The sequence below is a fragment of the Protomyctophum bolini genome (assembly GCF_963924005.1).
Source record: "Protomyctophum bolini genome assembly, chromosome: 5".
Classification (NCBI taxonomy): Eukaryota; Metazoa; Chordata; class Actinopteri; order Myctophiformes; family Myctophidae; genus Protomyctophum; species Protomyctophum bolini.
In genome coordinates, this window is record NC_137866.1 from 28,186,709 (window position 1) to 28,200,899 (window position 14,191).

General features: G+C 42.9%; 2 protein-coding genes across 2 annotated transcripts; one reads left to right on the forward strand and one right to left on the reverse strand.

The window, feature by feature from the left end:
• The first annotated feature begins 656 nt into the window (after positions 1-656).
• Positions 657-3,586, forward strand: selenok (selenoprotein K). Its single transcript, XM_080763062.1, has 5 exons — positions 657-725; positions 1,224-1,314; positions 2,085-2,159; positions 2,591-2,689; positions 2,938-3,586. Exons 1-4 carry the CDS (start codon positions 707-709, stop codon positions 2,682-2,684), a joined length of 279 nt encoding a protein of 92 aa, XP_080619188.1. The 5' UTR covers positions 657-706; the 3' UTR covers positions 2,685-2,689; positions 2,938-3,586.
• Positions 3,587-4,377: 791 nt separating this feature from the next.
• On the reverse strand, positions 4,378-13,959 carry actr8 (actin related protein 8). The gene is made up of 13 exons (XM_080763061.1): positions 13,713-13,959; positions 12,404-12,574; positions 11,964-12,074; positions 11,068-11,172; positions 10,493-10,666; positions 9,498-9,591; positions 9,271-9,403; positions 8,649-8,802; positions 8,404-8,499; positions 8,135-8,275; positions 7,175-7,502; positions 6,174-6,337; positions 4,378-5,141 (listed from the first exon to the last, which is right to left on the reverse strand). The coding sequence occupies exons 1-13, from the start codon at positions 13,845-13,847 to the stop codon at positions 4,998-5,000; spliced, it is 1,950 nt and encodes a 649-aa protein (XP_080619187.1). The 5' UTR covers positions 13,848-13,959; the 3' UTR covers positions 4,378-4,997.
• Positions 13,960-14,191: the final 232 nt, after the last annotated feature.

The window sequence follows — 14,191 nt, forward strand, 5'->3', positions numbered from 1 at the left end:
TTCGGCCCGTGTATACCTCAAATGTGAGTATATATTAGTGTTTTAATGCTGACTGGGCCAAACCGAACCAGTGCAACACACACACAGACGGTCAGGACTAGTCAAATGTGTCAGAAAACATTGAACCAGTAGCAAATTGACAGCCAGGTCTGGTCAAAGACACTCGTGTGTGTCTTTGGCTAAAAGTTAGGCTAAGTTTGTTTCTTCTAACAAGGTGAGCTCGGTTTTCTCATAAACTGAAAATATAAAACACTTGTAACTTACCAAAATGAGACTGCCCATACTGTCGCCGCTCGTCTCCCCAAATTGTCCTCGTTAACTTGGAAATATAACCCACGTTGGTTATTCATTTGCCGTTTGTAGGGCCTACTATTATTATTTTGATTTCCCATAAACATAATCTCATTGCATGTTTTTGATAGGTGACATTTAAAGTCAGGAATTCATATAGGGTATATGCATAAAAGGGGGGGTATATCTACAGACTTTCCACAGTATTTACACTTCTTGACAAGTCTTTGGAAACAAACAAAAAACAAAATGAAGTGTGTTTAACAAGTGTTATGGCGGTAAGACAGTGCCATCTGCTGGACAAAGCTATTAAGAACAGTGTGAACGTCTGAAAGCGATGCATAACGTGTACAACGGATGCGGAAGTACATTCCAGAATCCAGATCGTAAACAGCAGCAGCGAGTTGCTGTGAAGATGGTGTACGTGTCCAATGGTAAGTCGGTGGTTTTATTAGCGATCTATCGTCTGCATTTGGAGCATATAAGTAGACATTCACGTTTTTGTTCTGTCGGCGATTCGTCGTACAAAACATTGACGTTGGGTTGGCCAACAGTGTTTTGACAGGCCTATACATACAGTATAGCTTGCAAGTAATATAGCTTGTCTCAAGTTAAACTAGTTTGTTTTTAGACGTATATTTATTATCTTGTAAATACAGTATGCTTAGGCCGAAAATATAACCCGAGTCCACCTGCTACACTGGATTTCATTAATTTTGGCGTCAGCCAGTGGCATTGATTACTTGGCCAATGGTTTACTTTTAATCGATTTAGCATTCCATGGACAATGACCGACCTTTTCCCCTGCAAACTGCTAATAAAGTATTCAATCAAACTCATTGCTTTCATGGTGACGAGATGAAGTAGGCTACATTGTCTTAAGGCACTCCATGGTTTGTTGATGTTCTCCTGTCTTCCCCCCCTCCTTTCAGGTCAGGTTCTTGACAACAGGACACAGTCGCCGTGGCGACTGTCCTTGCTGGTTGACCTGTTTTGGGGAGCAGTGGAGTTCATTGGCCTGTTGTGAGTCAACCGCCCCAGATCAGGCACACGTCACTGATTCACTCATATTACCATAATTATTATACTCTAATCATAACCTGTACAATAATGCCCAATTGACAGCATCAACACATCTAATTCACTTTGAGTTATACCAACAAGACACTGCAGGGGTCTAATAAACGGGTGTTCTCCCTCAAGGATCTCAGACTTCATGTTGCCAATCTATGAGTTAAAAATGTTTGCTCTGAAAGAACATATATTCCAAATTTGCGCCACACATTTTCAAAGATAGCAGATCTACAAGCTCATAGCGTAGATCTGCTATTTTTCAATAGCTAAAGCATAACACATCATTCTTAACATCAAAAGGAGTTTCCCATCCTAAATGAGTTAACCAGATCTTTTAAGACAGACCCTGGGATGGGTTCCTAGATTGGGTCTGTTCTGGCATTATATCTTTCTTATTTGTCCCATTTATTTAGTGTGGTACCACAGGGCAACCAACCAGACTGTTGTTATTTTCATTGTATTGTATTGTGTTCTTTCTAGAGTAACTAGTTTGGGTCTATGGGGTTTTGCATTATTGTGTCATCATAATCTATGGGGTTTTATTATTATGACATTGGCATCTCCACTTATATAAAGTCTGGTTAAATTTATTGCAAGAGGCAACCAAATTGCATCATTCTAGTTTCTCTCTGTGCTGGACTGTCTAAAATCTCTAAATGGAAGTACGTCTAAAAAATAACCCTAATGAAATATTTAAATTGCTCCTTGTTGTCTTCCAGCTTTCAGTCTCTGGTTCAGCCTGATTTGACAAAGGATGGAAAATCTGGTACCTCACGATTCAATGATGGCAAAGGGTAGGTCCCCATGTTACTCTGTCTGCATTATGGGTAGTATCAAATATCCCTGGGGTAGTTACTCAAAACATACTGACAATTAGCGAGTCCTGCCTACAATTGCAAATTGGCTCTCTGGCTAGCCTGGCCATGTTTAAAACAAAACTGCTGAAATAGAATGAATTGCAAAGTAAAGTACATTTGGTTGCTAGGCATTTCACTCATTGATGCTTGGTTTAAATTGCTCACAACTTACACAAGAGGAAAAGGCCTCGTAATGAATGTAACACTGTTATGCAAGTGGTGTGTCCTATTACTGCATTAATCCCAATACTTTGACCATGCATTGAATACTCCCATTGTGCAATAGCTTTTATTTATCAGTGGTTCCATCACCAGTGTGATGTTATTACCATACTTAGTTTTCTCTCATCTCCCCTTTGTTCCACTAGTCCCCCAGGTCCCCCTGGTGGTAGGAGGAGGATGGGCAGGATAAACCATGGTGGAGGTCCCAGTGCTCCGCCCATGGGAGGAGGAGGAGGATGAGGAAGGTAAGCTCCCTGCCATACCCCCTTAAATTATGGACCTGAATTCTATTACCCAAAGTCTAGGCCACTTGCTCCATAGACATATACAGGTAGATGCCGCTTTCGGCTCTGTACATTACTATATCACCTACACTACAAGCAACCGTCAGTGAGTGCAAGGAGCCATTGTAATTGAAGTTTCCAGTACGATAGGGGAGACAAGGAGAAGTATACGAGATGTTTTTATAATATAATATGAACTGTCTCTCTAGGTAAACGCCTACACGTCTAGTGTAGGCGTGGGGCATGGTGGCACAGCCTCTCTCTGTTCAGGACCTGAGCGATGATGATGTTGTCATCCCCTCTTCATTGGTTGCCTCTGCCATTGGCAGACTCTTGACGCCTTCCTGGGAATTCCTACACGTAGGGGCCAGGGTGGCTGAACACGGCAGCTGCACTTCACTTCCTCCCTTCCCTATTCCCGATAGTCTTGTGTAGCCTAACTGTTCCACTATCTCCGAATGCTAGTATATAGTCTGGAACTACAGCCCCCAAAATCAGTAAGGAAGCTGCCATTTCAGTTCACAAAAATATATATTTTAAAATATATTTAGAGCTTTTCTTTTTTTCCCCCCTGCTAAGCAACAAGCTCTATATGCTTACAGGATTTCTATTTATTAGGATAAATGTGCGCAACTGTATATTCCCGAAAACTCCCCTAAACGGTAAAAATCTTTTTTGCAACTATTGAGTGTACAATACAAATGTAATCAAATTGACCAATTGCATTTGTACACTTGTCACAATGGTATCTCACAGGGGTGTAAATGTTAGTCCCCCCCCCCTCCAGCTGAGATTGAAGAAGTTAGTTTGTCATTGTTTTGTATCCTTATGTTTGAATAAACATTTGCTCTGTTTAAACATGTTTACTGGCATGATATTTATCCTATTTCACTCAAATAGTTATGCCATTAAATCACCTTTTGCTACTGCTTAGAGTTGACATTTGAGCCTATCATTACATCCTGTAACCCATTTAGACCGGTTGTAACACCTTTATCCGAGAGCTACCTCTGTCTCATTAGTTGTTGCTATGCATATAGAGACATCATTTAAAGGTTTTCAGAAAACTTAGGTCAGGTTTTAGATAGAGATGCTCCGATCAGGTTTATTGGGACCTCTCACTAATCTCTGACCTCTCTTGTGCGCAAGGGGAAAATTTGAATATTTCCTAAATTATATCAAAACTGTTCTTGTGTGTGGGGAGGAAGGGGAGATTTAGGCCTGTCCTAAAGATGCAAAACTTTATTATACTATTTATCCGATTGACCTTTATACCACTTAAATGGGATGAGTCATTTGGAGTGAAAATCGGCCGATCTGTGATCGATCGGAGCACCTCTAGTTTTAGAAGGCATTTTTTTTAATCGGTCTCAGGTCTACATGCATTAAACATTTGGTCATCAGATCTGGAGATTTTGGCAAGTAATCATGAGAATGCCCAAGGTTTGGTAAACAAGTCAAGCAAAGTTGAGGATCTCTATTAGTGGTTAGATTGGATTTTAACAACAAAATGAGAGGAATCCCAGATTTCTCCAAATGTAATTAATTACAGTTATAAAGTTGCTGTCTCAATGACATTTATTTTGATTCACTAGTGTATATACAAACTATTACAGGGGTGAATAACCCATTTATGTACAAAACAAAAACCTACACTGTAGGTGACGTTTAATCCAGATTCAGACAAATCACGTACCTTTAAAAGACCCCCCAAATGTTATGCTTCATTTCAGACATGCAGTGAGAGGTATATACCATTGTATGGATTTATTTGGCATCTCATGTTTATCCGGCCCCCAAAAGATATGTTGGAAAAACAATTTAACTCCAGTGTAACACTATTATCTCTCTGGTTCCTCTCTCCATCTCAACCAATGAAAATATTTCAGAATGATTCTCTTCTATGTACTTCATCGTAAGACGAATAGCGAAAAAAGACGATCTACAAGCTCAACTCATTGCATTTGAAATTGGTTTTGAAGCCTCCCTCTCCTCCACATGAAGGTCCAAGCACACAGCCACAGAGCAGAGCTCCTTTGGGGCATGCTAGGGACGCAATACCTTGCTCAAGGTCACCTAGTTAATTTCATGTGGATGTTCTCGTGTTCCCAAGATATGATGAAGAGCCTGGTGGCTCGAAATGTACCACCATTAAATACTTGCACATGAGAGCATAATACCGGTGTACGTTGTTCACCTGATGAATACGGCCCTCTCTCAGCGCACATGTTTTCATTTCATGAGAACATTCTCGGTGGTCACTGCCTGGTCACCAGACGAATGCGGCCCTCTCTCTGAGCATGCGGACACCAAAGCGATGCCACTCTCTCTGGTGGATCCACATCTCCTGGGTGGTGTCCAAACACGCCAGCACCGCCCCGCCTTTCCACGAGATCAGACGAGGGTCCATGTCCTGCAGAAAGTGCACACAGTCACGTGTATATCAGAATATCACTAGTACTCTTAAAATGTATTAGTGACCTACCATCAAATGTATATGCCAGTGACCGATGCATGAATTTAGTAACATGCTGGATGATTTATTGAACATTTGGTTGGCATACATTACCCATTGAATCCCCACCAAAGTGTACAGTACATATAGTAATCTGTGGTCTAGACTGAAGCATTTGATTCGATTTCGTAGACGATTGCTATGGTTGGAATTTGGAAAGGATAGTAAAATAAGCTCCTTGTTGAACTTTGTTTGGAATTAACCAAAATCCTGTTTATGATTATTGTTCCAGCACAGGCATTGAGGTTCTCATTTACAGTCAGTTCATGTCCCCCTCAAAGACAGGTCTAAGTAAAGTTACCCTTTAAAAAAAAAAGGCATTTCTGTTCTATTAGATATTACGGTGGAAAAATAACAGGACAGAAAGGAGTAACCACTCAAGCCCTATATACCGTAGTCCTACAACAATGTTGTGCAGCAGAAATAGTTGATCTACAAGCTCAACACATTGCAATGCATTATTTGTTTTAAGGGAAAATATATATACCGTAATAACTTGCCCAAAATAGGGATGCCAGATTTAAATTGGTTAAAGAGGCCATTAGGCAGATTCGTACTCACTTCACAACCAGTTCTCTGCCTACGAGATACATGCAGTAAGTGGCTGAGTCACCACTCACCAGTACCACAGAAGTGCCAATGAGGTTGAGGGCATTACATGTCCTACAGTCAAGTCCTCAGTTCATTTAACTTTGGTTTTTTGTAATATTTTTGGAGGGCTTTTCTGCCTTTATTGATAGGACATTGGAGAGAGACAGGAAACATGGAGAGAGAGATAGGGAATGACCCACAGCAAAGGTCAGGATCGCGACGCACACCTGCGACATGCTGTCAGGCATGTGCCTATATGTGGTAAGCGCCTGGACCGCTAGGCCAGCGGGCGTCCCGTTAATTTAACTCTTGGGTGTAAAAACAGTATCAGATGATCACCTTGGGACGTGTGATGACTTCCACGTTGTCCACCAGCCTCCTGAAAGAGGGCGGCATCTTGTTGATGATGCGATGGAGTAGGAACTCCTGGGCACCGTGGAACATCAGGCCTCCTCCCACCACCAGGATGGAGCTGTACATCTTACGCTTTGTCTCATCAGACGCTGCCAAATGAACAAAGATAATTATGTTTAATTAAAACGGGTCTTACTTTCATACCTTGTGTCAAATGCTTTTACTATTTTTATATAATTTCTTTGTGAATGGTTTGGGAATGTTTTTCACCATGTTGTGATTAGTCAGTTTGTGGAAAACATACAATAATCTTAAGGTTTTTACACACCAGCAGCGTTGTTTTAGTGTCTGTATGGCGACGAACTTATTATTAATTAAGCCACCGAGAGGCTAAAAGCGGGGAAATGTACTGCCAGACGCGCTGCATGCCAAGGACTCACTTCTCCAGTGTACTGCGTTTTATTCATTTATTAAAGGTAGTTAAAAACAATGGGTTTGGCATCATAACAAAGTGCGTTGTCTTAGCATTTGCGTTTATAAAGCAGTCAGCAAAGTTGGACTTCCCCGTCATTCACCCCCTCTCCTTCCATTCATGAAATGCCACCCAGGTGAACAGCTGACTTTACTACCTGTCTGACACCACCCAACACCACGTGACCATAGTAACCATAGCAACCCATCGAGCTGTCTAACCTGTCCCCAACAATGTCTGAGATACATTTTCCAGAATACTGTATATCTTTTCGGTCTATTGTTTAGACCGTCAGCGCATACACATACAGGTAGATGTACACAACAGAGTGATGCCATTTGTATTCGGAACCAGGTTGATTTCTCACCATGTATAAAGGCAGGTTATGAATGATGCATCTATTATAAGAGTAGTTTTGATGTGAGATTTTCGCATCGTTTATTCGCAATGTTGTCCCCATTGTGTATTAGGCTGGTGTCTTATGTTACAGAAATTGCCCTCTTCCGCTCCTCACCGCAACAGTCGATGCTGTGCAGTATGGCCTTGTCCAGGCCCAGGGCCTTGCTCTCAAACTGGCTCATGATGGCCGTCTTCCTGGAGAGCAGGCTGGAGGAGGGGGGCTCCTCTACCTCTCTGGCCCCCAGAAGACCCTCTCCCTGGGAAGGCCCCATTTCCATCTCTGTCTGGCTCCCACCACCAAAACCACTGCCTCCTCCACCACCACCACCAGGCCTGGTGGGGTCAGAGGGGTCGCCGCTCCCTCCCTGTCCACTCAGCTCGCCTTCCACACCGCCCCCTCCTGGTCTGGAGACGGGCTTTCTGTCTGCAGAGGATTTGGAGGACTGGAGAGGGTTTGAAGGGAGAAGGGTGGGGAGAGAGAAAAATGGAGGTGGGAGGAAAGAGAGACAGGAAGAGGTTGAAGATGGAGTACCGTAGATGGGGAGAATGAAGTGGAAAGGGAGTGCACAGAGAGAAAGGCAAAGAGAAGGAACAGACATTATATTATATATATATATATCCCAGGGCCCACTATTTATTCAGCATTTGAGCCACCAACCACCATTTGATGACATTTAGCCTCTCAGACCCAAAACTAAAGTATTTTGTCTTTGTCCACAATTCCATGCTGTATTTCGGAGAGATAACAGGCAAATGTTGACCAAAATAACAATTCTTCTACATTCTTTAATTGTCTAGACTTATTGTAAATTAACTAAGTAATTCAGATTTAATATGTAACTCTTGAGAGCGTAAAATGTAACCAATTTGGTTTCATGTTACGCTCTCAAGAGTTAAAGATCTAGTTAATTTGGTTACCAACTCTCCATCATTTAGCTGGGGACCACCTGGAACCCTCTCAAGCACCAGTGGTGGTCCCTGGACCACTGGTTGAAAACCACTGAGTTAGTGTGTGTGTGTGTGTGTGTGTGTGTGTGTGTGTGTGTGTGTGTGTGTGTGTGTGTGTGTGTGTTACCTGGTCCTGTTTACTCTGGGTGCCCAGCAGGTAGTGCTCATCGTGAGGGTCCTCTGGGTCGCCCTGGGAACGGTACTGCAGTGATGTCATCTTCTGACCCACGATGCCAAATGTTGTAGGATAGAACAGGCCCATAGGTGCCTGAAATGAAGAAATGTGAACGAGAGAGAAACAGAGAGAGGATGATCTGTCTGTGTGTGTGTGTGTGTGTGTGTGTGTGTGGGCCCTAAGAAAGCTAAAATTGTTCTTTGGCATTTGTAATAAATTACCTGTAATTTCTCATCTCCTAGTCGAACCTGATACAGAAGAGCTGGGGCTTCTGGGAAACGAGTGCGGAACTCATGATCTTGTAGTCCTGATATGTCCTTTTTGAACAGAAAAAAGGTACTGTATTTGTGTTCAAAGTCCTAAATTCTGTGTCCTCAATATCTCTTTGCAGTTGAGGAGAGCAAAGGTAGCATTTTTTTTGTATCTCATGGAGTTAGTAGGATATCCCCCCCCCCTCCACACACACCTGGTTTAAGTGACAGAAGGTCTCTTTGAGCTGTTGTAGTAGCTGACAGTCTAGTCTATTGGACAGCTGACATTCTCTGTAGGGAAAGCCTGCCCTCTGCAGGAGCCAGAAGAAACTGCGAGTCACATCTGACCCACCATATGCCAGACATAACCTGCAGGCAGACGGGCAAAATAACACACAGACAAAGGTTGAATTGTAGATAATATATTATATGTATATTGTTTTTTACAGTGTGAGTCTATTCAGGAGGCTGGCTCTCTATATTAAGAGGGTCAGTGAGTATGTCTGTGTGCTTGTGCAGAGCTAATGATTCTATTGTTAGGAGAAGGGAGCCAGTACAGCTCTTTTAAAGTGACGCTAAAGTTACTTTGGCATGCTTAAGTTCAGCATCTGAAGATAAGCATCCAACCATCCATTACTAACTCACTGCGGGGTCAAGTCACTGTGTTGACAAGCATGCACGCAAAACTATGGTCCTGATGGCCAAGATTACATTTATCCCCTGAGCAGGCAAGCAGGTACTGTAGGCTCTAGTTGCTCAGTGGTAAAGGTTTCAGCACTTGCACCTTGGTGCCTATTTTCTGTGCATGATACGTCAGGGCTTCCAGGCTGCTCCTACCGGGAGTTGCGGTGGGATACCCCGTCCTCTACGCAGCACAGGCTGGTCTTCTGGTCCCCGACATCCACCACACAGGCACTACTCAGCCCACTGCCAAACGTAGCGCACACTGACTCCTGGTGCACAATGATGGCTGCATGCACAGCATGGGAGGGACACAGGGTTACACTCTGATCGTGTAGTAGTAATAGTTTGCATGGGTATGTGTGTATGTGTGTATGCATTACCAGAGAAGCCCATGTTAAGAAGCAGCATGTTGACCAACTCCTTGATGTGCTGTCTGTTGTAGATGTCAGGCACCAATAGGATGCACCTGTAATACTGACAACCAATCAGAAACGGTTAACAGCCAAATATGATACAGACTATAGAGCGTCGCAGCCCCGCCCCCTTTCACGACGACGACAGGCCCAGGAAATAATTCCCCATTCATTTTCCCCATAGACATTTCAAAAAGTATTTATTTAATGGCCTTTAAAGTCACGGTCAATGCCAACTCGGTTCATGACAAATCATGACAACAAACCAAAAATGTTGGGCCGAACAAATAATCCATCCTTAAATAGAAAGAAGAAAAAAAGTGCAGGGTACAACACTTTTTTTGTTGTTCTGCCCAAAATATTGTTTGTCGTCATGATTTGTCACGATCCGAGTTGGCTTTGTTCGAGGCTTACAGATCTTTAAATAAATACTTTTTGAAATGTCTATGGGAAAAATGCATGGGGAATTATTTCCTGGGCCTTTTGTCATCATGAAAGGGGGCGGGACTGCGACGCTCTATACACTGTGTGTGTGTGTGTGTGTGTGCGTGTGTGTGTGACACAGTACTTCATATTTTTTAGATGGGCCCTTTCATGGGATTTAAACAGAGCTGCGACCTTCATACACATCTTAAATCTGATTGGTGTATACAATTTATATAGTCTTGTCCCAAAATGACTGCAACAAAATGCTGCTATGTTTCAAAAAAGCTTTATACCCTGTATAACATGTATAGAACGATTAACGATGCAATGTGACATAGCTCTGTCTACAAAATGCTGTACCTCCTCCAACTGTATATACTTCCTCCATTTTCAACAGTTTGTATTGTATTTTGACACTTGTTTTGGCAATGCAAACGTGTTTTCTCATGCCAATAAAGCTCCTTTGAATTGGATTGGATTCAAGCTTGCAGCGTCATGACAATGCCTGAGCTGAATGTAAATGTTGTTGTTTTTACCTTTAGGTCTTTGAGGGGGATCTCCAGGTTCTTCTGGATGACGTGGGTCCAGATGGTCTCCAGGTCGGTCAGGACAGCTGTCAGAGAGCCCCCTGGACCAGTGTGCACATTGAGCTGTCCCCTCACCATGGGCCAGTGCATGTCATAACAATCTGATGGGTTCACATACAGCGCCTGCAGGAGAGAGAGAGGACAGAGTAACGATGGAGGTTGACAGGAGCGAGGGAGGACAGAGTAACGATGGAGGTTGACAGGAGCGAGGGAGGACAGAGTAACGATGGAGGTTGACAGGAGCGAGGGAGGACAGAATAACGATGGAGGTTGACAGGAGCGAGGGAGGACAGAATAACGATGGAGGTTGACAGGAGAGAGGGAGGACAGAATAACGATGGAGGTTGACAGGAGAGAGGGAGGACAGAATAACGATGGAGGTTGACAGGAGCGAGGGAGGACAGAATAACGATGGAGGTTGACAGGAGCGAGGGAGGACAGAATAACGATGGAGGTTGACAGACGGAGAGATAGATGGTTGACCTCCTCCCCCACCAGGTACTGAGTTAGACAGACTGACTGACCTCCTCCCCCACCAGGTGCTGAGGGTGGTGGGCTGTGCTGGTCCACTTCACCCTGGAGCTGCTGTCAAGAACGCCTGGACGGATCTGACGGTTGTATGACCTGGCCTGAGGGTGCACCAATGCATGCATGTCGCGCACACACACACACACACACACACACACACACACACACACACACACACACACACACAAACAATTAGAAACAAGCCTCCTTTGAAGTTTGGACGTTTAAAGAATGAAATTATATAGTAAACATATATTTAAAAAAGAAAACGTTTATCCTGTCAATGAGAACTATTTCCATTTCAGCACATCAATTCAATGCTATTCAAAGAGGAAGCAACAATATGTGGTGCTGATGAGAGGAACAAAGTGCCTTATTGTTGCCATTAGCAACCCTCACTAAAACATACAGGATCTGTATGTCCGCACACACACCCAACACAAAGACGACACCATACAACACACACACCCAACACCATACAACACACACCCAACACAAAGATGACACCATACAACACACACACCCAACACAAAGACGACACCATACAACACACACACCCAACACAAAGACGACACCATACAACACACACACCCAACACCATACAACACACACCCAACACAAAGACGACACCATACAACACACACCCAACACAAAGACGACACCATACAACACACACCCAACACAAAGACGACACCATACAACACACACACCCAACACAAAGACGACACCATACAACACACACACCCAACACAAAGACGACACCATACAACACACACACCCAACACAAAGACGACACCATACAACACACACCCAACACAAAGACGACACCATACAACACACACACCATACAACACACACACCCAACACAAAGACGACACCATACAACACACACCTGTTCAGCTGAAACTGGCGTCCTCCGCACCCCATTAGACATCTTCTTGGACCAGATGGCCTGATCAACCATTTTAAGACCATTCTGTCTCTGTTCACCACTCTCTGGTTTCTGTTGGCGGGAGAGCAGTACAGGGGAATAGAATCCCCTAGAAACTTAAAACTATTTCCTTCTTTTTAATGAGACAAAATATATATATGACAGGACTCCAGGCATATGCAACCTCCCATTTTATATCCCTATCCCCCATTTACAAAAGATTTTGCTGAAATTGTGGAAATATGAGTGTAAAGGAAGTAGAGAGAGACAACACTAGTCTGCAGGGCACTGCAGACTAGTTATTAAGTGCAGTGGAACAAGGAGCCATATTATAGTTAAAGACAGGAAGACTAATAATGACTAAATTATGTAATGTCCGAATACGATCATTAGTAACTTACATTCAGACCCTCTCTTATTAGCCATGCGTCTTCATGTTTGGGCTGTCCATTCTGCTTGTGTCTGAGGCCTATCACGTGAGGGATTGTCACTGGAAGTGTATCAGTTGCTCTGCCGATCCTGAGTGACCGCGAACCAGGGTGGATGACAACTACAAAGTTGCTTTGTATTTGCTGAAGAAAATAAATAGACAAAACAATATAAGTTGCAGAGTACAATACTGAACATCGAGCCATGCATTAGGCAGAGAATGGAAATTCCACCACAGCGCCAGCCTACTATAAAAAAGGCATTGCCTCATATAAAGGCTTTTTGTGATTACGGTTCAAAATACCGTTTTTATATGTGATATATATATATATGTGTGTGTGTGTGTGTGTGTGTGTTTGTGTGTGTGTTGAAGATGACAGGTAAAATGATGCTCAAGCCTCTAACGCTATATGGACCAGAGCTAGCTACAGTAGCTTAAACTTATGATACCTTGAGTTTGCCAGTTACAACCATAGAGTTATGTTATGACTACATAATATATGCTTATATATATTATTTGTAGACAGATACACCGTATGTGTAAAAAAAAAAGTCAACCAAAGAACAAGATTCCTGTACAGGATATCCTCACTGGTCAACAAAAACACCTTGACTACCCTAACAGGAGCCCTCGTACAAGGTTTCTTCGACTATGCATGCACCTCTTGGTACCACAGCACTTCAAAGGCCCTTAAAACAAGGCTCCAGACTTCCCAAAACAAACTGGTCAGGCTACTAATTGGCCTCACTCCCTGAACCCACCCCTGCCCACTTTGACAGGCTGGATGGTTGACAACAGAGTACAGCATCTTACAATGGGTCTGGTCCACAAGATTCGATACACCACCAAGATACCCATGTACCTGTCTAAATACAACCCAGATTCGGCACAAATCAGACACCTACAGACACCCCCCCCCCCCCCTTTCCCCTCAATGTATACGTTTCTTTTCCATTTTTTCCTCCTTTATGATGAATTCCCGTTGTTCTTTGGCTGAATAGAAGTGTAAATTTGTACGTCTCTAAATGTTTTGATGAATTGAACAAGATGTAAACAAGTGTGATACTTTATTGGGTCGTCCACTCACTCACAGTTAACAGTTTTTGTATTGAGTTGTGCAGCTTGTGCTTGAAATGTACTATGATTCTGCAAACTGTTAATAAATACTTCAATCAATCAAACACTCTTACATGATTTACAGTTTTTTTATATAGAAGTCAAAGTGTATATTACTATATGTGTACAGTGTACGTCTCTAAATATTCTATGTTTCATCTTACTTCTTGAAGAGGTTCTGGGATCGCCGGGGGGGCGATGGGTCGTTTGACCCCACGCTGCTGCTCCTTGTCTTTCTCTTTCTCTCGCTCCTTGTCCTTCTCCTTCCCGTTTTCTTGTTCTCTCTCAGCTTGGGTCATTTTGACCGTTTCGTTGTTTTAACAAAACCAATATGTTTCAAATCGGTGAGTTGAGAACTTAAAATTCCATTTAGAAAAAACGGCAAATCATAAGAAGATTGTGTATACTTTGCTTTGCAGCAACCACTGAAGAACATCAAACTTCCGTATTTGGTCACGTGATACCAAGCAGAGTTATCTATTGGCTGACTGTAGGTTTCCCATTCTAGCTCAGTTAAAGGAGTAGTTCATGCTTTATATGTTGCATATTGCAACTGTTCATATAATATTGCAGCTAATACGGTTGTCAATTTCAACACAATATGACAATGTACTGTATATTGATGTTTGTTCAATTTTCGCAA

Bases quoted from the DNA above. Each gene is read 5' to 3' on its own strand.
- selenok (XM_080763062.1), top strand. The intron at 1,315-2,084 runs GTGAGTCAACCG...GTTGTCTTCCAG, and splicing joins GTGGAGTTCATTGGCCTGTT to CTTTCAGTCTCTGGTTCAGC. The intron at 2,160-2,590 runs GTAGGTCCCCAT...TTGTTCCACTAG, and splicing joins CGATTCAATGATGGCAAAGG to TCCCCCAGGTCCCCCTGGTG.
- actr8 (XM_080763061.1), bottom strand. From the start codon at position 13,847: ATGACCCAAGCTGAGAGAGAACAAGAAAACGGGAAGGAGAAGGACAAG. The intron at 8,500-8,648 runs GTGTGTGTGGAG...CTGTTCAAAAAG, and splicing joins CCTTCTGTCACTTAAACCAG to GACATATCAGGACTACAAGA. The intron at 6,338-7,174 runs GTGAGGAGCGGA...TTCATTTGGCAG, and splicing joins GCACAGCATCGACTGTTGCG to CGTCTGATGAGACAAAGCGT.